Raw genomic sequence first — 25,513 nt, forward strand, 5'->3', positions numbered from 1 at the left:
TCGATGCATCTATATGCATCTCGATGCATCGATATGCATCTCGATGCATCGATATGCATCTCGATGCATCTATATATTATATTATACTTAGAACTAATAATTTATTGTAATGATGAATAATATCAACCTTGTTCTGTCTTCATATTGACAGAATAAGAAACCAACAAGATAAGAAGATAGAAGTTGAAAGAAGATAGATTGTGGTATTTTTATTTACTTATAGCCTGATAACATTGGACACTCTGTCCACACCGTTAAATATGCACTTTCTGTTACGTGCGGTCGAGATCAGACTAGTAGTAGGTTACTTGCCATTTTCCGACATTTGTGTTTTTTTAAACAGAAAACACAGCTTTTATACTGCGATATTTACTGAAAATGACTCCTGACGATCTCCCTCCAGCCAGCTGTCACCTTCTTTAGGTGTTTGTAGTGAAATGAGGAGGTATCTTATCAGATAACTCCTCATTTCAACTTCACCAATCAGACGTTCCTCATCCGTTGGAATAAGGAATAAATAGAAACAGGACGTCTGACATAAATTCAGCTGTGCAGCGCTTCGTCACTCTAATTAATTCCAATAGAAAACAATGCGATCAAACTGATTTTGCTACCGACGCTCGCGTCACATTCTGTTTGGAGGGTGTAATATGTAGGCTAAACGCATCCCAATACATTACACCTCTCTGCGTTGTACACATTACATTCCTTCTAGATTTTTTTTGTGAACCCCAAACCTTAAAGTTCAAACTACGCCTATGCCTTTGCTATTTGAGATCAATGCCTAACCTTACCCATCTCACGAGTTTCCCAACTCGTGGGTTACCTTCTAGACAGGACCAGGACCCACAAACTGTCAACAAACTCATCTGTCGGGCTGTGCGAGTCGGGGAAACCCACAAGACCAAGACAAGTTTGAGACAAAATATAAAAACAAAGACAAACTGACAACATTTTGATTTCCAACCAAAGGATAGATGGACACAACACAAACTCATGAACCAAAATGTTTCCCCAGGCTTTATCCCAAATAAACCTCATCAATGAAAGGGTTTCTTTGTTTTATTAAAAACAAACACAGTAGCCTACAAAAGCTCTGCATTATTATTTCAAGGCAACATTTTTCTTTTTTTCAGTTGCTGAGAAAAGGTCACTTACAGCTTAGAAAAATATGCCTATAGAGGTCAATAAAATGGACCCATTTAACATTTTCAGTATTTTACTTTCTACAAAAACTCTGACAGATCACATAAACATACATTTTCTAAATAAATTGCAAATCATGATTTATTTACAGGGGGTGAAACGATATGGAGGATGGAGTTTTCAGTGCTTGACTTCAGTCCAGACTGAACAGACTAGAATGGATATGCAGTACAACATTTCCCATCGTGTGCACAGAATGAGAGTAACCCACAACCTTACAGTGTAGGTAAGCCAATGACAAAGGTGACATCGGTCTGAGTCCATTTGTTAAAGATGAACGGATGTGTATTGACAGTAGCCCTCTCAGGAGTATGATGTCTTTCAGAGGCAGTGTTTAGAGTTGTTGGTTTAAGTCCAGTCCCTCCTCTTTCAATAGAACGTGTGTGTCTATAGTCCATGAAGGGTGGAGCTGATGATGTCCATGAAGGTGGCCTCTACACAGTAGCAGAGCTGGACATCAGGGTCAGCTCCACCAAGGTCCTCTGCTGTCCTCTGAGGTAAAGTGAGCTTGGAGGAGCCTCCCCCTGGAGCCGCAGACCCCTGAGGCTTCTCCTTCAGATACTGCAGGCCTGAGGCAGGAAAATGACATACTTCTTATTAATGTTATTACTTAAACACATTACTTACTCTTCTAGTCTTCATTACATTATTATGGTTATGACTGACCTACACTGCAGATTTGTTTGCAGTTTCTGACATGAACATATGTCACAGATCACTTCAAAATCTAAAAGCTATATACATATTATCTATAGTTAGAGTTGCCCCGAGTCAATCTGCAGGATCAGTATTTAAGGCTGATCAAGGCTGACTTTTTTTTATTTGGATGCGATCTGGCACACTCAGGATAAGATCACCAGATGATATTAATTGGGGCCCTGGATGGAGCAGGCCAAAAATATAAAACATGTCGCAACATTGCAGGGGCATAGGTTAAATCGTTGCCCGTGGTGCTTCCAGCCAGGTGGAAAACTACTCACAGTATTGTTAGAGTAGGAATCCAGTGGAAGAGTGTGTTCTTTTTCCTTAACCATTGAAGGAAATATTAAAAAAGGATGCAAATTTGTTAATTCAAAAATATAAAACTGTCAAAAATATTGATCTAATTTAGCTTTATCAAATCTAATGCAAGCCTACTTTAGGTAAAGTGTGCAGCTACATTATGTAGTAAAATTGAAATATTGGATCGAGACTCTATTAAATGACTAACGGTGCTTTCACAAGCCATAACCCATTTGGCTAGTCTGAATCAGAGTGGAATTGATACTTTTGGTTCGTTTTCTATTCAGTCTGGTTTGGGTTCATTAAAGCGGACCAAATAAAACAATTATTTTGCTAAGGGGCGTGCACGAAGGAGCGCATTTATCTTCTTTGTCTCAAGAGCTGTTACTTCTATGCAGGGAATTGCGGACTTTGATATACAGCTGTCAAAGTTTTTCCACTTTGACTCTGCACTGATCTACTGTGTGCATGAATTCCTTCTCCAGTTTATCTCAAATGACTTTATAAACGTCACTGTTTTTGTGGACTTTATTGAGTGTGTTCTCTTCGGCCCAGATGTCAAGCAAACATCGGTCTTCTGCAGGAGTCCAGGTCAGTCCTCTCCCACTCATGCTAACCTGTCATTAACCTGTGTCCATCTTAACAGATGCCCGCGCAGGCAGCCTGCGTTTTGGTTCACTTGGAAACAGTCTGAGACCACCTCTCGCAAGCGGTCTCGGACCGGTTGTTTTGGTCCGCATCAGAGTACGATTACTGCGTTCACAGCCGCCCAAATGAGCCCCACCAGAGGTTGAACCATACCAGCGTTTGATTAAAACTTGTGAAACGTTTTTTTTTTTAAATCAGGACACTCCTATCTGTTTAATTTGGTCTAACCCCATGTGTAGGTAAAGGGCACAGCTAATTATAGAAAAAGTCAACCAATATTACTTAGTGACAGTCTCTGATCTAAAACTAAAAAGCCAAAAATGCTTTAGCTGTTTCATGTTGGTAGATCTCTCAATGTCTAATATGAATAAAGTCTTCAGGAGAGCGACTGTGTCTGTAAGTCCAAATTGTTTCCTGGTCAGTACTGACATCAAGTATACATAGAGGCAGCTCTAGGACACCAGAGTTTCTGTTAATCTGTATGGAAGAGGAACTTACCTAAACATCTGTCAGGAGGTCCCTACTTGATAACCTCAATGATGTACAGTATACTACATACATAGTGTTTCTACACTGGTGGTCACAGCAATGAAAAGGAATTTTTACAAATTGTGTACTGATGAAAAGCCACCCATGACCAACTATACTTACGGGCGATGAGAGGGTCGATGTCCCTGGCTTTGGTGGCAACATCGGAGGCACAAACCTGGCCCACTTGTACTAGCAGACCCGCGACTTCATCATAGAGCGGAGGGAAGGCCTGGCAGAAGGCCACCAGGCATGGCAGGATGGGCATGAAGAAGGAGAAGCGCTTCGCACGAGTCAGCACTAAAAAACAGAACGCACTTACAGTAATAAATACAGTGGTGATAGGCTGTTACACACTGTGCACATATGTAATGGAGAGAGAGAATGCTGCACTGGCAGCCAAAGGCCAGATGGTGGCAGCCAAATATAGGGATACAAATATCAAGACATACTGTATGACAACAGCTGATATAATGTGAGTTACAGTAATACAGTGAGTCTGCTGGGAGACAATTCAATGATGGAGATACAAAAGTATATAAAAAAGAAGTATGTGAGCAAAGGAGGCTACAACCAAAAGCATGAATGTATGAGATGTAAAGACAAGGAACAGTTCAGTTTACCGACCTGTGAGGAGGGTGCCCATGACACTGACGGCCAACCTGGCCACACTGAGGGACTTGGGTAGCGCGTACTGGGTGCACAAGTACGACAGCAACTGGATTGCAAAGATCTGTGTGGACACACACATTCAGAACGGCTACACATTTCCCCACCACATATTTATGCTGCAAATATGCAAACACTCAGCAGAGAGCATCCAATAGAGCTGCTTTAAAAAAAACACATGGAAGTGTAAGAGAGGCTCTGGCACAAGCCCAGGGCAAGTCTGGGATTTAAAGCCAGGAAAAAGAGGGAAGATGAGAGGGGAAGGGAGGGGAGGGGAGAGGAGGGGAGGTTGGGAGGCCTCACCTGCTTTTCCAGCTGGGGCTGGGCCAGCAGCTCTGGGATGAAGTCCAGACAGATATGGATGGAGGGGATGCCTGCCACAGTTAGAGGCAGCAGAGCTTGAGGGTAACCCTGACAGACAGAGACGGAGAGAACAGGAAATATAAATCTTGTGATAAGAAAACAAGAATGACAAGGGAGGAATGAGGAATGCACAGTAAATTCAAATCAAATAGTCATTAAAGCACACAAGTACTTTTGTATTAAACATGTGTATTTACACAAATGCAAACCGCAACTTCTACTTGGCAGTGTGGACAAGGGTGGATTAGTGTGACAGAGGGATGATTGGTTTGATGAAGTCCACCATATGGCTGTCTGCTACTCCTGGGAGTGCTGCAGTCACTTACCACTAATGCCATGGCAGAATGTGATGATGACTAATGGGGTCAACATGACTTGGCTCTTTTGAAAAACTGACTGGAAGGTATTTTCAGTAATATGGCACTATCCACTCAACTACTCACACAAAGGGTATTTGCGTGATAACATTAGTTTCTAATGGCAACATTTGGAGGAAAGCAAGACAATCTAGTCGTGCAGTAATATTAAGAAGCAGGAATCTGAACAACACACTTCCTTGTTGGCCTTTGAATCTGTCCTGTTACAACACTCTCTCTTTTATGTTTGCGACTGTGTAAACCTGCCAGCCCTCCCACTGTCACAGTAAAAACAACAAACATCAACTGTACAGCCCACTTCATCTTCGTCTCATTGTGTTACCTGAAAGTGGACCAATTTGGCAATGTTAGGGTCGGCAATGAACATCTGATGCAGCAGACAACAGATGAGACATTGCACCTCCCTCAAGTCACTGAGCAGGCCTCCCTCTGGCTCGGCGTCCTCCACGCCCCCCCTGGCTCGCGGCCCCAGGCTTCCCTGTTTCGATTTCCCTGGCAAGGGGCCCCTAATGCTACTCAGCAGGCTCTCTGTGTTGGCCCCCAGCTGCTGCTCTTCGGAGGTTGGCAGACAAACTTCCAGGAGAATCTGGACTGCTGCGCTGTCCTGGGGTTAAACAGAAACAGGTGGTTACCATGGCTAAGTGTGAAAGGTCATCGCTTACATATTTTTTCATGCCACATTATCTCATGCCATATTATTTATGCATTCATGCTTTACCAAACCCCCATGACATGAAAATAAAACTAAGAGTCTTCTTTAAAAAAAGTGAAGTCTGAGTATGTGAGAGAGAAAAAGTGTGTTTTAAATACCTGTGCAGCTAGAAGGGCGTTTTTCAGCTCCTCCCTGGTGACCTCGGGTGTATCTGGCTGTCCGGGCACGCCCAGGTTTGAGACCGTCTGGCTTTGCCGATCAAAGTCAGCCGTCTCCTTCAGGTGGCAGTGTAGGTAGGCTTTTGAGGCCAGCAGGTAGCCATTCAGCATGTGAAGCACAATGTCCATCACAGGAGGACACCTGGCAAAAAAAAATAAAAGTTGAACCTGTTATTTAGTTTTTTTTATAGGGCTGTCAATCAATTAAAAATATTTAATTGCGTTTAATTGCATGTTTGTCCATAGTTAATCACAAATTAATCACTTTTTTTCTGTTCAAATGTACCTTAAAGGTAGATTTGTCAAGGATTTAATACTCTTATCAACATGGGATTGAGCAAATATGCTTGCTTTATGCAAATGTATGTATATATTTATAACTGGAAATGAATTAACAATACAAAACAATGACAAATGTTGTCCAGAAACCCTCACAGTTGCCCCAAACTGCATGTAATTATCATAAAGTGGGCATGTCTGTAAAGGGGAGACTCGTGCGTACCCACAGAAAACCATTTTCATTCACATATCTTCAGGTCAGGGGTCAAGGGACCCTTTTGATAATGGCCATGCCAGTTTTTCCTCGCCATACTATGCAATTTAGCGCAAGTTTGGAGCGTTATTTAGCCTCCTTTGTGACAACCTAGGTTGGTACTAATTTCACAATGCATTAAAGAAATTGGTGGCATTAAAACGAATTTGCGTTAATGCGTTAATATCACGTTAAATTTGAATATATAATATGTCCTGTAGTTACCTGTACACCCGTTGATCACAGCGCAGCACAATGAGAGGGTCCACCATCAGGTCGTTCTGAGTGTACGTCTGCTGCCTGAGCAGCTTAGCTGAAGGTTGGAGGGCGTTTACGGTCATCACCCACAACCTGCAACACAGACATCAGTTTTAACTTTCACTCATATCACATTCAGTATTATGAAGTGGAGAAAATACGCAACCGTTTTTCTTTTCTTTTTTAGCCCAGTGTTTGGAGCATCATAAGAAAGAATTTAATTTCAAATTGAGATGCCTAACATTTGAAAAGCCTGACAGCACATAAAGAGACATTGTGGCACTTTTCAAAGGATAATAGTAAAATTGCTGGTTGACAAAAATATCACACTTATCCAGATGAACTAGTCATGAACTGACCACCTTTTTTACAAATTGGATTCATTGTGTTTTAGAGGACAAATATTCTAAAATGTGAGACACACTTCAGTAGGAGTTTAATTCAGTTACTCACAAATTAGCCAGTGGCAGCTATTCACCCTCAATCTCTCTTATCAGACCGATGTTAAACTATGAACAGCAGGGTACTCTTGGAGCTCCAAGCCTTCCTGCAGCTTGCGCACTGGCATCAATCAGTGGATCTGTGTGAAATCTGACACTACTGCCCTCCTGCTGGGTTCACCAGAACCCGGCCCTCTGTAACATTCAATACTATGAGAGGGAGTGAGGAAGAGAAGAGGGAGGGGGGAAACAATCCCTCACATCTCCCTCTTGGTGAATCTCCCTCAGTTTTCCTGCCCTGAGCTCTTCTTGTTACAGAGACCTTCTGGATCGATAGGATGTCTGCTCAGAGCTTTGGTAACTGTGCTCCTGTGGGCCCCGGGGCAGAGTGAGGGTCACCCTTTTCTGTCCACAGAGTTCACGCAGGCTGACAGAGTTGTTTGGCTCAATACCTCTGATCTATTCACACAATAATCATTGAGCAAGTAGCCTGGGGTTAAGGGCTACAACTCTTGTTCCACCGGTCTCCCTTTAATCCATTTACAGAGTCTCACAGCAACTTTACACAGCCTTGGGAGAGACGACCCCAAGTCAAGTACTACTGTTAACCTTTTCTGAAAATACATACAATTATAAATCGAACCAGCAGGAAAAAAATATCACTTAATCCGTGGATTCATATGTATTCTGTTTTTTTTTTATTTACTTTTTTCTTATGAAATTGAGCAAAAGATCCCAAATTCTAATTAGTGAAGACAAGATACTTATTTGGCCTCTTGATTTTGAGCCCCAATACTCAAGTGATACCATTAATTTAAGGTATACTAATAATGCCTTAAGGCAGAAAATATACCATATGCAGTAGGCATAACAATTATCTGGATTCTTATGTGAAATTTAAACTTGCACAACATAAACAAATTGAATTTTCCAATAACCACGATGTATTACTCCCATGTGGTTTTCTCACTTGAGGCTGTCACAGTAGCATTTTCTATCCTTTGTCACAACATGTAATCGTGTCCAGAGCATGTACCTGCGGGGCATCACAGTGTTGAGGCCCATCCAGAGCTTGTTAAGTGTCTGCAGTATTCGGCGAGGCACAGCGGGCTCCAGCAGCAGAGCCATGCTGGCTGTGAGGGCCTCTGCATACGGGATCAGGTCAGCGGGTGAAAGCAGCGTTAAATGCTCCAGGATCCGCATCAGCCTGGGACTGCTGGACGGTAACTTCTGGAAGGCTTGGGGGGAGGGGATGACAAACAGCTGAATTTTAATACATTTTAACCAAATGTGCACACTGAAATTAATAGAAACCAAAAACCTCTGAAGCATTAAATAGACAGTAGCAACATCTGGAAACACATTTGTTTAGACTTAATGGTGGTCAGAAGAAAATAAAACTACAGTGGTATCATCCTTTAACCTTAATCCACAAAAAAAATGTAATCAAAGGTGATAAGTGTCAAATCCACAGAATGAACACCAACCTGTTGAGTCTGTGTGTTCTAACTCAATTGAAACCCCTGTTCACCTCCTACCGCCAAGCCCTAAGAGGCAGAGCAGCTATTTCTCTATTCTTACATAAATAATCCATCCATTGTCTTTCTTGTCACCATTATTCTGAGCCTTAAACACACCCTGGATATGTTAAAACTACACAGTCGTGCACGGTTGCATAAAAACATAAAATATAAATTTGTAAAGGTACATATACATTAACCTGTATAATAGTGTGTAGAACTGATTATCTGTTACACTGTTGCATTTTGTCAAGGATCTCTGTCAAAGAAAAGCCAATTACAGCATAATCCTCTCAACCTTGTATTGAGATAAGATTCCAGTTGGATAACGGCTTATACCTGTCAATGTATTATACAATATTAGTGTCTCTTCCCTGTTCCACTCAAGACTGGCAACACTATTCTCTTACCTACATACACACTACCTACTGTACCTAGGTTACTATCACTGCTGTTTGGCTGGCTTTAATCTGAGGTTTATTATTTAATCTTTTCAATCCAAACAATGTCAGTTTACCTTTTAATTGTATCTAATCAACTCTTACAGTGTTGTTTTGTTTCTATTTACCTTATGCATATACAGTATGTGGCACTGATTGTTATAGGACTTTGATAACCTTCTGCTCCAACCCTGTTATTTTCATCCCTTATTCCCATCCTCCTCACCCTGGTGGAGCTGGCTCTGAGTGTATCTGCAGGTGTTGCTGGGGAGCATCATCCTCCTCAGCAGGGGCAGCGTACCAGTCACCTCCTCTTCACACACCCAGTCCTCCACTAGACATAGGTGGGGGTAGTTGGTGGCCAGCAGCCTCAGCAGGGCAGAGTGCAGACCTGGGGAACAGGGAAAGAGAAAGGAAGGCTATTTGTAAGTTTATTAACCACAAGAATTTTGTGTATTTTGATTTTCTTTTTTGTGTGTTAGTAATAACGCGTTAACACAAATTTGTTTTAATGCAGCTCATTTCTTTAACGCATTTTGGCAAGGGAAAACTGGCATGGACATTTTCAAAAGGGGTCCCTTGACCTCTGACCTCAAGATATGTGAATGAAAATGGGTTCTATGGGTACCCACGAGTCTCCCCTTTACAGACATGTCAAGTCAGCACACAATGACACAATGACAGCTGTTGTTGTCTGTTGGGCTTGAGTTTGCCATGTTATGATCTGAGCATAATTCTTATGCTAAATGCAGTACCTGTGAGGGTTTCTGGACAATATTTGTCATTGTTTTGTGTTGGTAATTGATTTCCAATAATAAATATAAACATACATTTGCATAAAGCAGCATATTTGCCCACTCCCATGTTGATAAGAGTTTTAAATACTTGATAAATCTCCCTTTAAGGTACATTTTGAGCAGATAAAAAATGTGCGATTCATCGCAATTAACCATGGACAATCATGCAATTAATCACTTGTGTTGTTCCCTTTTTTCAAACATAAAAGCCTGATTTGTTTCCAACAAGGGATAATCGCTCACATCCTTTATCACTGCACAGACAAAAAATAGCTCATTTTGTTGAGGGAAAGACAAACAGATTGGAAGCTTTTCTGGTGGAGTAGTGATATTTACTGTGATATGTAATGCAGGGTTATTACTACAATCTTGGTATACAACTTGTGTGCTCCCAAGTATGTAATACCATATTAGTGAAATAAAACGTGGCTATAAGTCAATGTCTCACCCCCTAGCTCCTGCTGCAGTCCCTGGGCCTGGGTAACCAAATACTTAATGGGGATCTGGTCCATCAAGGCTGCTGAGTAGGATTTTGGCTTCCTCTGCATCAGGGCTTTAAAAAAAGAGAGAAAAAGGGTGAGTGAAGCAAAGAAACCATAAGACAGGAAATAGAGAGGGTGATAACATAAAGCAAGAAAAGGACAAGACCGAACATAAGTGTTTTATTTGGCAGTGTAAGGACACCAGAGCCACTGTGCCGATGCGTTAGAGGAGCGGAGGTGATTTTTCATTGACGTGGGTTCATTACCACTGCTGATGAGCTTCATTACTCCTTCCTTGAAGGCTGCGGGAGCACTTGGGTAAACACAGCAATTAAAGAGATGGGCATAAACTCTCACATAAATCTGGCCTAATGAAGGGCAAGAGGAGAGCTCGTCATGGGAGAGAATAAACACTGACTAGGCTAACTGCTAATGCTCAATCTAACCTACAGCTGTCCTAGTTAGCTCAGCTCCCGCAGCCATTGTACTTGGCTCTTTGTCAGCCTTCCATTTATTCTCTATGAAGCGGCCAACATTCAGTGCCAAGAGAGAAAAGGATGAATGACTGCACATCCAGAGTGAGAGCATCTCCTACAACTTAACAGAGGACAAAAGCTGCCTTTCTCCTCTCACTGCCTGACAAATTCCCCCCATCTCACATACAATGCCTCCTTCAGCAGAGGAGATGACAACGGATGCACTTTAGACGGGCAGAAGACGAGAAAATAAGAAATGGAAAGGAAGTGAGCCAACATTACAGTGGGAAGTCAGGCACAGTGCTTTGTTCTATGGGACACGGTTATTGTCTTGTACATACCCAGTTGTTTGGTGCTCGCCAACAGGTTCTCCTCATAAGACAGGATGTAGTAGAGGATAAGGAGTTGGGTGGTGATGGAGTAGCGCTGCCGTCCTCCTCGACTGCCCTCCCCTTGCTAACCAATAGCAAAAAAGAAGCAAAACAACAGCTACAGGTAAAGGACGGGCAGCAAAGTAGGGCTCTGCATTTTCAGAGAATGTGGGGATGGATACTTTCAAAAGATTCATCAGCAATATAAAACATGGAATGCTTGGAGCAACAAACAAGACTTGTTTTTAAATACAAAAGGGTTTTGAAGAAATAAAAAGATCTAATATTAGACATTCTGTAAAGTGCAATTGAAGAGAGATATCCAACTCCATTCACTCTGGGAACTCAAGAGTGAAATGCTGCGTTCAAATTCTCCCACATACTGTCAGATATCATCAAAATAAGATATGTAAAATAAAGAACACACCACAAAACAAACACAAACACCATTAACGGTTGGGTGCAGTTTAGGGTTTTTGCAGTTCTTGTGACGCCCGAGGGCTGACTCACCCCAGCAGAGCTCTGGAAGACATTAAGGATCTCCTGCTCAGTGATGGGCTGGTTGGTGGCCTCTGGATTGGCCTTTGATGCTGGAGTGAGGATGGAGTTGATATAGGCGTCAATTAGGGGAATCAGTTGGGTGTGGATGGGGGTGGTTGTCTCACAGAGCTGGCGATAGATCCAATCCTGGAAGATGCACACAAGGATAGCACCGGAGGGCAAAATTAATTTTTAAATAAGTCGAAACACTAGTCATGTAGTTGTGCATGAGCCATCGAGTGCACGTCTCCTACCTTGATGGACACTTTGTGCTTGGTGAAGGCTCGGCTACGGAGCAGCTGGTAGATACAGTGAATGGGGAGGAATCCTGTGATGGTGGCACTTAAGTTGTTGGTCACTGCAACCCTCACCGCATGTGCTGTAACCACCTACACACCAGAAATAAAAAATTATCTAAAAAGAAACAATGGAAAATAGACAAAGCACACCCACAAATCTTGTATAGTTCAACGTCACATTATAGTGAGAATGTGCACAACTTTGAATTTTATTTCTTTTTTATGGCTCCTTCACTAACAAGCTCCTTTCATTCTTCAACCCAAAGTATGGTAATGTGAACACTCTTGATTGCTAATTACGATTAGCAACATACGTGCGAGCAAACATCACTTACTGCATCATACATCAAGTACAGACACAGATGTAGGACTGGGCCATATGATGATTGTACGCAGTGGAACGAGAGAAATTTGTCCAAGATCTTGTTACACTGAGGTATCTTTATCTTTACCAAAAACTTCTGGCTAGTGTTAAATAATGTACATTAAAGTGATTTATGGCCACTTTTAGAGGGACTTTTTATTTCATTTTGACAAGTTGTTAAATCAAAACCTTCTACATTCCTGAGTTTACAGTAGCTCTGGGTGGGGAAAATAAATGAGAGACGATGAGAATAAAATACTGAAGCCCTGACAGGTAAGGGAGAAAATTTCTAAGTCTGATCCAAATTGTTTTCTCTCCTCTGTTTATAACTATAGCTAAATACTAGATTGGGAGCATTTCTATTGCCTCTGCACAGCTCTCAACATGGCGACAGCTGAGCCGGCGGGGTCGTGTCTAGATGGGAGCCCGAAAACCGTGAAATCTGATCTAAGATCTGCAAAAACATGCAAAAACTCTTGCGAGACGACAGCTTATCCTAACCGTAACTCTTCGAGGCCAATGCCTAACCTTAACTATTAGAGGCCAATGCCTAACCTTAACTATTAGAGGCCAATGCCTAACCTTAACTATTAGAGGTCAATGCCTAACCTTAACTATTAGATGTCAATGCCTAACCTTAACTATTAGATGTCAATGCCTAACCTTAACTATTAGAGGTCAATGCCTAACTTTAACTATTCAAGGTCAATGCCTAACCTTAACTATTAGAGGCCAATGCCTAACCTTAACTATTAGAGGCCAATGCCTAACCTTAACTATTAGAGGCCAATGCCTAACCTTAACTATTAGAGGTCAATGCCTAACCTTAACTATTAGATGTCAATGCCTAACCTTAACTATTAGAGGTCAATGCCTAACCTTAACTATTAGAGGTCAATGCCTAACCTTAACTATTAGAGGCCAATGCCTAACCTTAACTATTAGAGGCCAATGCCTAACCTTAACTATTAGAGGTCAATGCCTAACCTTAACTATTAGAGGTCAATGCCTAACCTTAACTATTAGAGGCCAATGCCTAACCTTAACTATTAGAGGCCAATGCCTAACCTTAACTATTAGATGTCAATGCCTAACCTTAACTATTAGAGGTCAATGCCTAACCTTAACTATTAGAGGTCAATGCCTAACCTTAACTATTAGAGGTCAATGCCTAACTTTAACTATTCAAGGTTAATGCCTAACCTTAACTATTAGAGGCCAATGCCTAACCTTAACTATTAGAGGCCAATGCCTAACCTTAACTATTAGAGGTCAATGCCTAACCTTAACTATTAGAGGTCAATGCCTAACCTTAACTATTCAACAATAAATGCCTTCACGAGAGTTTCCCTAGTTTTCAGGCTCCCTTCTAGCCACTACCAGCCGGCGGCTGGCATGCACGGCCGGACCGTTTATGTCAACAAAGGAGAATCTCTGATTACTCAGGTAGATTACTCCACTATATCTTTACATAGCAAATAGGTGTTTGATGCTATATAATGCACTGGATATCGTACAGCACCATTAAGAACAGGTGAAAAAATGGTTTGCCAGGATATTTTGTCTAAGTTCCTTTTTTTTTTTTTTTTTACATTTGTGAAACAGGTGGTTTGCCAGGTGGGGGAAAAAAAGTTTCGCCTTTCTTTTCCCCATCTGTGGAAACAGGTGAATTTTTTTTGTCAGGATAATTTTTTCTAACTTCTGTACTAAAAGCCTAAACAAATAAATCATTGAAAACTGGAATTAGCAGGGAGAAAATGTGCATAAGAGGGCTGCACGGTGGTGCAGTGGTTAGCACTGGCGCCTCACAGCTAGAGGGTTGCAGGTTCGAATCCGGCTTGGGACCCTTCTGTGTGGAGTTTGCATGTTCTCCCCGTGTTAGCGTGGGTTTTCTCCGGGTACTCCGGTTTCCTCCCACAGTCCAAAGACATGCAGGTTAGGTTAATTGTGGACTCTAAAATTGCCCGTAGGTGTGAATGTGAGCGTGAATGGTTGTATGTCTCTATGTGTCAGCCCTGCGATGGACTGGCGACCTGTCCAGGGTGTACCCTGCCTTCGCCCAATGTCGGCTGGGATCGGCTCCAGCCCCCCCGCGACCCCTAACGGGATAAGCGGTTGCAGATGGATGGATGAAAATGTGCATAAGGATTAAAGGATTACAATGCATGTACCTGTTCTGTGAAGATCTCCTGTGTGAAGATTGTCTTCATCTTGCTTAGAGAGCTGGGCTTGATGGCAATCTGTTGAAAATTGGCACAAAAAAAGAGAACATCAACAATGGTAGGTTTACTGTGAGTGAAAACAACCTGCAGGCAACAGTGCTGGTATTTTGTAATTCCCTCCTTTCATATTTCATAAGAAGAATTCTACATGGCAGGCGCAGCATTGAATTGAGAGGTTTGCCCTCGGGGTGGAAACAAACAGGCTCTAAATCCAATTACATTACACATCTTAGTGGAAAATACACTGAGACAGGAAAACTACTTAGCACACAGGCAGGAAACAATAGTGCACTTAATAAGTAATAAAACAGCAAATTGGCCACAGGGTACAGAGTGTGTCTTGGTAGATATGTGTATGCTGCAAGTGTTTCATCAGTGATATAGTCTTTCTATGCACCAGTGTTGCAGTGGAGGAGTGGAGTGGGGCCAGTAGCTGGTCAGCCAGACTGATGTATTGATCACTGCCTCCCTCCCACCTACCACCTTACCTTCATCCCCAAAGTAGAGCACACCAACTCAATAATGGAGCTGAGCTGGTTGCTATGGAAATACATGGCAACCAGTAATAGCATCTCTCCAAAAGAAGCAGATACGCCTGCAGCACTGTAAGGAGGAGGACACACATATGCATGAGAGGCAAGTGAGAAAAGACACTCAGACTTGTCGTTAATCCTGCATCTTACAGGACAGAATTTTAATAAACTGATTAAGCTTGTTGCATCAACCCACACACACACCACACTCACTCACTCACACACAGAAACACACACCTTCTTCTCTCAGTCTGCATCCCCTTAGTTGCCCCTAAAATCACTTAAAACTCTGATGATTTATACTTTATAGACTAGAGTCACAAACAAATACACATTCATATGCACTGCTGCAGTTATTATTTGTTGTTAAGACAGGCCATATTAACTTTAATTTTAACATACAAATAAAAGCTTTGCTGAGTTTATCAGGAAATAATACATTTTATAGGCCTACAGAAAAAACAAACATTTGTGTATGTACTTAGGAAGTGGATGTGTGAGAGAGGAAAGATGCATACAGTGGCACGGCATTATGTAAAAAACGTTATGTAACTTAACATTAAAATATATTGAAAACAACAGCCTCATTATCATAAAAACTGTTAAGAGATTCTCCTTACCTCTCAAAGTATTCCTCCTCTTTGATCATCCAGCTGAGCCACATGACCATCAGCTGTTCCTGCTCTGGAGTGCTGGACACAAACACACACACACAGATGACAATGCTCAAACTCCATATAACAAAGTGACAATCAATTCCAAAAGATGCAGAGAGGACTTCTGGCAGGCAGCATGCATTGGCAGAAAATCAAAACTTGAAGAGAAAATTGAATAGAGTATGTGATCCCAACCTAATGTGTTTGTGTTTGCTGAATAAAACAAAGACTTATAAAAGTAAGAGTCAATAACACTAGCTTTATGTACCTGACCAGAGTAGGGAAGGCCAGCAGCTTGCAGAAGGACAGAGAGACGAAGCGGACGCCAGCAGGAGTGGCCGGGGGGCGGCTGGTCATCAACTGCAAGAGCTGCTCTGCCTCTTCATCTGTGGGTCTGTAGCGGGATCACATTGAGTATATTATCTCTAAGACATGAATGTTTTAGAATTAAGCCAATTCTTTAAAAAAAATTCACTGACTGTGGAACATTTCTAATATATGCTGGAATAAATAAAGCATTCAGAGTTAAAAACAACAGGCAAAACACTTCTTTTCAAATCTCAAAATCAAACTTTAAAAACAATCAAATCCTCTTTGACCTACCTGAGGCCCGCAATGCCCATGAGAGCACAGTAGAGTCGGAGCAGAGCGCTGGCCTTCACCACATGCTCCTCTCTGAGGCCAGAGTACCCTGAGCTGGCCTCCTCTCCCATATCACCGTCATTGGGCACGTGGGTGCTGCGTGAGCGGGGCAGGATGGCGACCAGCTCCAGCAGCAGCTGTCTGCGCATCTGCCACAGCACAGAGCTGCTTTCTCTCTTTCGCTGGCAGTACAAAGAGAATGACATGAGTTAACTGCTGTGGCTCCAACCAGTGAATGTTTGGCATTTTTCTTATGATAATAAACAATTAATAGATTAACAAAATTGTCGACAATGAATTTTCTGTCAATCAATTAATTGACTAATCATCTGAGTTGTAATGTATAACACAGAGAAAGCTAAATATAGAACATTTCAATACATTTCCCCAGCGGAGAGGCTTTTCTACAGAGCTGAGGGAGAGCCTTATTGTCTAAAAAGAAATAAAAAAAAACATTTCAAGGGAAACAAACAAATGATGGCATTTGCAATGAAAGGCTGACTGTGAACTGTCTCCATGAACTGTCAGAAATACCAGCAGATGGAAAGATACATGGTTCTATTTATACCTTTTGTTATATTAAACATTGGCTTAAATATAGGACAATTTAATTCAAGATATGACAATTGTTAAAGACTGAAAATAATGAGGTTGACACAAAACAAAGGTCCCATGCTGGGCTGGAGAATGCATTAATGAGGGTAAAGAAAAAATAGAAAAAGAAACATGTGTGTTTGAGAATGTGTCCATAGTTTTTTCACGTTCATACAGGATGATTATATGACATGCACATTAAAAACCTGTCTAATCAAAGTTAAATCATAAATCATGAGCTAGCTCAGATGAGGTGTCCGCTCTAACATGGTGAGACTCTTGTAATGTGCTTCATGAGTACAACACAACATCTTGTCTTGTCACCTCACAGAGTACTTTTGCCTCTGCTCAACATGATGAGACAAAATGATCACACTGCATTACAATCTTCTCTATGTTAACTCACCAAACTACATCTGCAACCAGTTTTGTTTCTACTTGAACAAACTAGAGTGAGTGTGTGTGTGCGCCTATTTAAACAACATTAAATGCAATACAGAATAAAGCCTGGCCCCTCACCTGTTGTCCGTTGCGAATGAACATGCTGAACCAGGTACGGACTTTGCTATTGGTACCCAGTAGTAGACCGCTGACATAAGAGACTAGGGGACTGACTGCCTCATCTGGTGTATCTGGCCTGTAGTCCAGAGTCAGAGCCACACCCAGACCAGGCAGGTGACACTCCTCCACCTGGGAATACACAGAATAAACAACACAGTCAATTACATTATTATATTATTCTGATGGCATAAGATTTTGTTGAAAAAAACAAACAAGAAGACACTCCACATTGTGTGTGTCTATGTGTTTTGTTCTACAACCCATTACTTTTCTTACTTGTTTATGTCTTCTAGTATATTCAGCAATACAAATAATACATCATGTTTGAGTTATTTCACAAAAATGACACCTAAGTCTATGGTGACGTAAATGTCTTATTTTGTCACACCAACAGTAACAAACCATAAAATATTAAATTTACAATGATATAAAACAGATAAAAGAGAAGTAGGGAAGCAAATATTTTGGCATCTTTGCTTGAAAAATGACTAATTAATTGATTATCAAGACCGCTGCTTATTAATTTTCTGTTGATTGACTAATCGTTTTAGCTCTACTATACATTATTCTTCAACATCCTTTGTCACTTGTCCCTGCATGTTATCTGCTCGTTTGACCGTTCTCAGGACAGTTTTTGGTATAAGTCTTGCTGATGCATTCTTCAGGAAGGCAATGGATTTCTACTACCTCCTGGGGCCTCGATCAATAACTGATCTTGTGCTTTAACCTTCTTAAGAATGTGGGGGGGGCAAAAAGAAAAAATTCTCCCAAAGTGTATCACAACATAAATCAGTAAAGACATATATCTTTCTAACTTTTATGAAGTGTTTGTGTGAAATAACTATAGAATATAATGTTCCTGGCTAAACAAAGCCCGTCTGTAGTTGATTAAATTTACCAATGAATCTGCATATTATTTTCTTGATTAATCGATTAGTTGTTTGGTCTATAAAATGGCAGAAAATTGAATGTCCCTCTTAATTTCATGAAGCCTAGTGTGAAGATGTCTTGTGTTGTCCCACTAATTGTTCAAAACCCAAATATATTCAGTTTTCTATCACAATAGACAAATAGAAGTAGCAAATCCTCACAATTAAGATGCTAGAACCAGAGAATATTTGGCATTTTTTGCTTGGAAAAAAGGCTGAAATCATTATTCGACAACATTGTTGTCTATTAATTTTCTGAAGATTGACTAATCGATTAACTGACAAATAGTTTCAGCTCTATTTTGGTTTCAAAACATTGCCTTTTGTGTGTAAGAGGCCTGTTGTTCACAAATAAAAGCTCAAAGTGTATTTGTTGGCAAATCATTCCTAACTAACAAAGCTTTATAACACATGGCATGCAATGATTATATAGAATATATTTTGATTCTAACATTAAGAAGATCAGCTTTACGACACCACTTAACCTAAACCTGCAATAACTGATTTTTGGGCCACTTGGGGGCAACAACATTGACATATCATCACTTGTTGAGTTCATCTGGTTAACTTGTTTGCAAATAATTGGTTATACACACATCCAGCAGTTACGGAGCAACATTATTGATTGATTTTTAGTGAATTTTTTTCAGTGAAAACAGCTGCAGAACGAAGCTATGAGAGCGGTGTGAGTGTACAAAACATAGTTTTGAGTCGGACAGCTAAAATATTTGCTGAAAGTCACATTAAAGCTGGAAGCTGTAGATTCAGGTGATTATTCTCGGTAGGTTCATCACTACCAGTGATCCCATTCACATTGTCACAGTTTTGACATTTTAATTTGATACATTGTTATCATAAAAATATCAATTATAGTCGCTTTAAAGCCATTATGTTTAGAATTTGAATATTCATGACCTTTTAAGGAGGCATAAACGGATAAGGCATGGCTGCAATGAGGCCTTATATTTCCTAAGTGTTAACAGAAACTGCAAAATCATTTAAGACGTGTTGCTACAGTAAATACTTATGTCGAGATCATACTTAATTTTTTATGCAACCATGTTTCTGCAAATAATTGGCAAAATTCTCCACACAAATCATGAAAGCGTATCATACAAACTGACGAGATGCTAAAAATTGTGCTTTTGGTTTACACATGCATAATTAACATGAGAAAACTCAGAATATAGCAGAATAATTTCAACACAAATGCATCTCCATCTGAATAAAGCAGCTGTGATGATTCATTATAATTATTAGTTAATTATATTAAAAGTGTAACTCACCACCATAGCTCTGATGTTGAGGGCCTGTGAGGGGTTCATCTGACAGAGCTGCCTGAGGGCTTCAGTCCTGCGTCGACCACCCACACTCTCCTCATCCTGACGCTCTCCATTCTTGATCAAACCTCGACAGACTGCAAAGACAGAGGTGCATATTTAAGTAAACAAGCAGGATATAACACCCTTAAAAAAAACACAAGTTGGACTTTTGAATTCGCTCAAATTTTACATTTTGATATTTTGTATCAGGTGATTTGCTGCCTGTTAGCAACATGCTCACTGAATGTTATTTTAGTAAGGGTACTATTATACAATCAATACATTTTAATGTTGTATGTCATGTTTGCTTAATAATGTGATCCTTGTCTAAAGGGCTCCACAGTAAGACTCATTTCTCCAATGTCATGGCCAAGTCATGTTCCTCCATAAATGCCCTAAACCATGGAATCATGATTCATTTATTTGCCTGTAAATAAGATTTAACGGCCATCACAAGACAGCATTTCATCTCATTTTTCCTTGTACTTTTCCACAGTGACAGTTTGAAAGGCAAACGGTTTATGGTTGGCTGAGACTGTGGCAATGCACTGAAATGATATTAGTTTCCATTTCTGCCACTTCTGGATTATTTCATATGCCATAAAGGAGCCAGTGGAGTTAGGTCTGGTTACCAGCTTGTGTTCAACATGACAAAACTTGATGCTTCTAGACAGAGCTATTTCCTACACTTCACCCGTAGATCAATTCATTTTAGTGAAACAAAGCATTTTCCTGTAACAAAGGAGTCCTTAATGTTGACTGCTATATAACACACAAAAGCTATTGACTTATAGACCTAACCCTCTGTGTGTTAAGGAGGCACTGGAGACGATGGGCGTCTTCTTATAATGTGTCTCTCAAAGCACACTCTGTGAGCCAGAGCAAGACAATAATGTTCATCAATCAAAGACAAATACAAACACCCTTAGGTCAGTGGCATGGCTAGAATCGAAAGAAAATGTGTGATGGCAAATCAATAGCAATCTGCCTATAATTATAATGAAGCTATCACTTCTAATGTAATGTCAAGTAAAGCCGTATTTTCGCCACAGCAGGTACACTCACTAACCATATGAAGCTAGTACTGACAATTAAACAGCCACTCTATCTCACATTATCAGCTGACAGCATGTGCAGTGTTGTGAGACAGATGAATTACCTTCATTGAAGCTGTCAGGGACATTGGCAACCAACAGACACAGAAACCAGTCTCCATTGCGGACATGAAGCAAAGCCTCAGCCACATCCACGATGGGGAGCAAGGAAGGCAGCTCTGAGGAAAAAGAAAAAGAAACATTCTAGACAACAATTTGTCAAGTGCAGAGGACAATATCACTGAGGTCATATTTTCAGGCTGGCTTTACTATTAGGTCGTTTTTTCCTAATATACAGCTAATGTTTGATTATATATGTGTGTACAAAAGCCATTGTATTCAGCACCATCCCACTTCCACAGCACTTTTAGGTAAAAGTATTAAGAAGATGAAAGGAGTAGGGTACCTGCTTGTAAAATGCAGAGGACATCGGCAACCTCGTCCAAGTAAACAGGGCTTTCAAAGAGTTCAGAGGACTTCAAGAAAAACTCTCCATTTGAGTCGACCACCTGAGAGACAACAAGGGAAAGGGAAACACAGTGTGGATCAATCACCCAAGGCCTCCTATTAGGTGAAGATGCAAGCGCTGAAGGGAAATTGTAGTACAAAGAAATATGTAATTTGTGAGTCAATGTGAGAGCAGCTGCTAGAAATTTGGGAATCATTTCTGATACCAACTTCAGCTTTGATGAACAAGTAAAGGAAGCTGTGTAATCTTGTTTCTTTCATCCATGGCTCATTTCCACAAGTAACATATTTTCAATCATTCAGTATTTTGTACTAAATCATTCATGCTTTAATTTCTTTAGATATAGACAACTCTGTCTCTCTTTATTCAAGCATGAAAGATCTGTCTCTTCCACATCTCTAGATTATACCACAGCCAGCAGCTCGGACTAAGGCCACTGAAATCACCAAAATACCCCATTTCTGCAGTGTCTTGTCCGGGTAGTTGAGGGTGGCATAACCAGTGCTAGCTTTAAAACCAATTATTAAGTACCTTTATAAATTTCATGTATAAATTTTATTTATCAGATGTAATTGAGCATCATTTAGCATATATCCTTGTCTTTTCTTATCATGGTTCATCATTCGTTTCATAAAAATTTTTTTACCATTCAAGCGAACTTCATTAATGTTGTCAAGGTCCTTTGATTTACTGAATCATGTGGGGACTCTGACTGTACCTTATTCATGATAGCCAACAGTTCACTGAGGGTCAGACGGAGTCTCCTGAGGGGATCGCTGTGTTCAAACTCCAGGGTCAGGCCATGCTGTAGCTGTGACACCAGGATGCTTTCTCCGTTAGAGCCACCTGCCTTGTGCCTGGCGGAAAAGACAGCACATTGTGTATACTGGTAAAATAACCTTCCCGTGGATTTTTGGAAAACATTGATCAGTTGTATGGAGTTTCTTATAAAAGAAAGCAAATGTTATGTATGAAAAAACAGAGGTAAGTCAGATATACCTAAGCTGCTGCTCCTTTCGTGCATCCTGCTCCAAGGCATGAAAGTCAACAGACAAAAGCGCTACAATGGAGTTGACAGCTTCCACTCCAGAGAGCAGGCGGAGGATCAGCTTCTTGTCCTGTGCCCAGGACTGGCTCTGATCAGCTGGAGCACATAAAGCCATCCTCACCAGGCAGGGCAGCAGCAGCCTCAGCTCAGGGTCACTCAGAGCGGCCAGGCGTCCCACATCCACCTTCTGCATGGCTTCAAAAGCATAGGAGCTGACAAACTGCAGCCCTGCACTGTCTGCCATCATCTCTGCAACTTAACCCTGAAGGAACAGGCAAAAGAGGGGGCAACATAGAATTCATCTCTTAAGCAAACTGAATTCCTTCTCAGTCAGTCCCGTAATCCTCTGTCGTTTTTAGCAGTCTTTCATCGAGAGTCTCCTTTGTTTTTCTTTTATCTGTTGGTTTCACAGTTAAAGGCAGAAACAGTCTCAACAGTATTGTTAAAATCTGATCTAAGATTATTGGTGTGAAACAGAGAGACTTGAATTCATTTTGTAACCAGCAGATCCTCCATAAGGCGGAAGGTATTTTAGCATCTTCTGGACATGTGCTTTTCAGTGAATTTTCTCTGTTGCCGTCAGGACATCGTTATGGTTTACCGGTTTGTAAAACTAACCGCTATTCTAGATCGTTTATCCCCTCTGCAATCAGATTATTGAATGCTCCTTAGATTTTATGTTTCTTATGGACTTTTATCCTTTTACTGTCACAGATCCTTTTATCCTTTATTAGACTGATCCTTCTGTTGTTCTTGTTCAGTCTGTTTATTTATTAGTTAGTCTAATTTACATCAGTAATCGTTTTGGGTCCTGTTTTATATATTTTTTTAGCTTACTTATATTGTTGTTGTTGTTATTGTTGTTGTATGTCACTATGTTTTATCTCATGTTTTTTATGTACAAGCTGCTCCAAACTAATTGCCCCTAGAGGGATTAATAAAGTTGTTTGAATTGAAACAGACAATTTAAAGGGGCTGCATCTGATGTCATCTGAAGCAAATAAAAATGGACAGTCTTCTAGTCCAGGCATCATGTATGATAGGAGTAGATGCACTGATATATAAGGGTTTAGCAAACACTACAGAAACTCTATAAATAGTCAGGCAAGTAGAGTTCAGCTGACACAAGTTAACAGTAACTTTGTCACAAATACTAATGCAATAATTTCTCCATAGATCTTGAATTAACCAGATCATTAGCAACTTAATGTGTTTAATAGTTTAATTTGCCCTGCGGTTCCGTAATTTGCCACAAAAATGTTAAGGTTGTTAATATCATTACAACGTGGATAACGGTAACACTTATTTAAAACCGCAATAATTATGTTCCAAATATCAATATTCAAAAAATGTTTTGTGACAGGGAGGGGGGGGTTATAATTTAAGAGGAAAATTTAATTTTAAAAAGCATTGTTTTCGTACAAGAAAGAAGAGTATGTGTATTTCAGTCTGTGGGGTGGATTTGTGGGATGGGTTAGGTGATGGGTTGAAGAGGAGCACAAATATAAATCAATTTAAAAAGCTATACAAAAAAGATATTTTTGGGAGGTATATGGATGAGGAAGAGATGTGATAATAAGGGTTGTGTTAAAGGGTTGGTTTATATCTACTTTTTAACTCCGGGTGGATATGTGGGTTATAAATAAACTTAGGATGCTGTTCATATATTAATTTTGGGATGTAAATAAATCTGGGATAGTTTATATATTATATTATATTATCATTCTATGATATATGAGTTATTAGAGGAGAAGTAAGAAAGGGCTAGGAAAATATTAGTTTGACTTCTACCTACTCCTTTTTGGACACTATTACTCTTGTTTTGTTTGTTATTATTTTTTTATCTGTTTTTACTTATTTTTATGTTCGAAATAAAGTCTTTCATTCATTCATTCAAATATAAATCACTTTAAAAAGCTATAGAAAAAAATATATTTGGGAGGTATATGGATGAGGAAGAGTTGTGATAAGGGTTGTGTGTTAATGGTTGGTTTATATCTACTTTTTAACTCCGGGTGGATATGTGGGTTGTAGATAAACTTGGGATGCTGTTCATATATTTAATTTTTGGATGTAAATAAATATGTGATAGTTTATATATTATATTATATTATCATACTATTGAGTTATTAGAGGAGAAGTGAGAAAGGGGTATAGGGAAATATAAGTTTTACTTCTACCTACTCCTTTTCAGACACTATTACTCTTGTTTTGTTTATTATTTTGTTTTTATTTCTTATTATTTTGTCTTTCATTCTAACAGAACCAGGTAAAGGCTGTCTATCACTGATAACTGATGCTGATAGTGCTGCTAATGCTAGCCAGCTAATACTGGGAAGATCAGCTACACTTTAACTGGAATTTACCTACACAAAGTCAACACATTATCACGATTCATGCATAGCACTTAAACATGTTAAATATGTCTTCTTAAAGCCCAAACAACACCGTAAAGATACAGCCAACTCCAACTATTAACGTTAGCTAACAGCTAACTAGCAGTAGCTACCTTCTATTGGTTACTGAGCAACGCTTAGCATGCTACTAGCAGCTAGGCTAGGCTAACAGCTAGGCTAGGCTAACTGGCTCATAATACTGCTGTCTGGTCGGTCTCTTACCGTGTAAACAGTCAATGTAAATACAATAATTGGAAGATCATAATCTTACCTCACTTCTTAGGATGATACTTGGATTTCTTTTTAAAAAGAGAAATATCCCCGTGGAGGCCTTCAGACCTCGGTCTGTGTTGTTGTGTTGTCCGTCAGCCTCTAACGGTATAGGGGGGAGTCCAGAGCCAGTGACAGAGAGAGAGAGACGTTGGTCCTAGTAGCTGCTCCGATAGCTTTATGGAGAGAAATGTCTTTGTATTTTGTAAACGCTCTGTCTATTTATGGTTCCCGCATTTCCTTACTTGGGTCTTTACCTGTATCTACAGTGATTACTGTGTCAGTGTGACAGTAAGGCAACCAGCCGGTCTAGTCAGCACCGACTGACTGACTGTAGTAGCACACTGTCAGTGACTGGAGGCAGTCACATTACCACACTACCACTCCTGCCCTGACTGCAACCACTGGTGTGATGAACATGGGTTAGGCAATGTTGACACATTATACCAGTATGATGGAAAACGTATTGCATTTGCAGAACAAAGCTCAAGTAGAATTTTTTAGAATAGTTAGTAGAATAAAGATAATAATGCACTATACTCACTTTTAACTTAGTCTCTTCTGCACTATATTCACCTTTTTAATAGTTGTGTAT

At 40.3% G+C, this 25,513-nt stretch overlaps 1 protein-coding gene across 2 annotated transcripts; it reads right to left on the reverse strand.

The window, feature by feature from the left end:
* Positions 1 to 1,044: 1,044 nt before the first annotated feature.
* Positions 1,045 to 25,247, reverse strand: ints2 (integrator complex subunit 2). Of its 2 annotated transcripts, none has more exons than XM_074610563.1 (25): positions 24,920 to 25,247; positions 22,204 to 22,514; positions 21,923 to 22,061; positions 21,142 to 21,244; positions 20,801 to 20,914; positions 19,606 to 19,736; positions 17,349 to 17,519; positions 16,197 to 16,417; positions 15,862 to 15,987; positions 15,558 to 15,629; positions 14,893 to 15,007; positions 14,354 to 14,422; positions 11,774 to 11,908; positions 11,490 to 11,666; positions 10,950 to 11,064; positions 10,099 to 10,203; positions 9,080 to 9,244; positions 7,930 to 8,131; positions 6,421 to 6,546; positions 5,604 to 5,805; positions 5,116 to 5,397; positions 4,357 to 4,464; positions 4,012 to 4,117; positions 3,508 to 3,684; positions 1,045 to 1,775 (listed from the first exon to the last, which is right to left on the reverse strand). In XM_074610563.1, the coding sequence occupies exons 2-25, from the start codon at positions 22,497 to 22,499 to the stop codon at positions 1,594 to 1,596; spliced, it is 3,639 nt and encodes a 1,212-aa protein (XP_074466664.1). In that variant the 5' UTR covers positions 22,500 to 22,514; positions 24,920 to 25,247; the 3' UTR covers positions 1,045 to 1,593. The 2 variants fall into 2 exon arrangements, with proteins under 2 accessions (XP_074466664.1, XP_074466665.1); XM_074610564.1 differs by having other exon boundaries at positions 24,925 to 25,057.
* Positions 25,248 to 25,513: the final 266 nt, after the last annotated feature.

The sequence above is a fragment of the Sebastes fasciatus genome, chromosome 16 (assembly GCF_043250625.1).
Source record: "Sebastes fasciatus isolate fSebFas1 chromosome 16, fSebFas1.pri, whole genome shotgun sequence".
Classification (NCBI taxonomy): Eukaryota; Metazoa; Chordata; class Actinopteri; order Perciformes; family Sebastidae; genus Sebastes; species Sebastes fasciatus.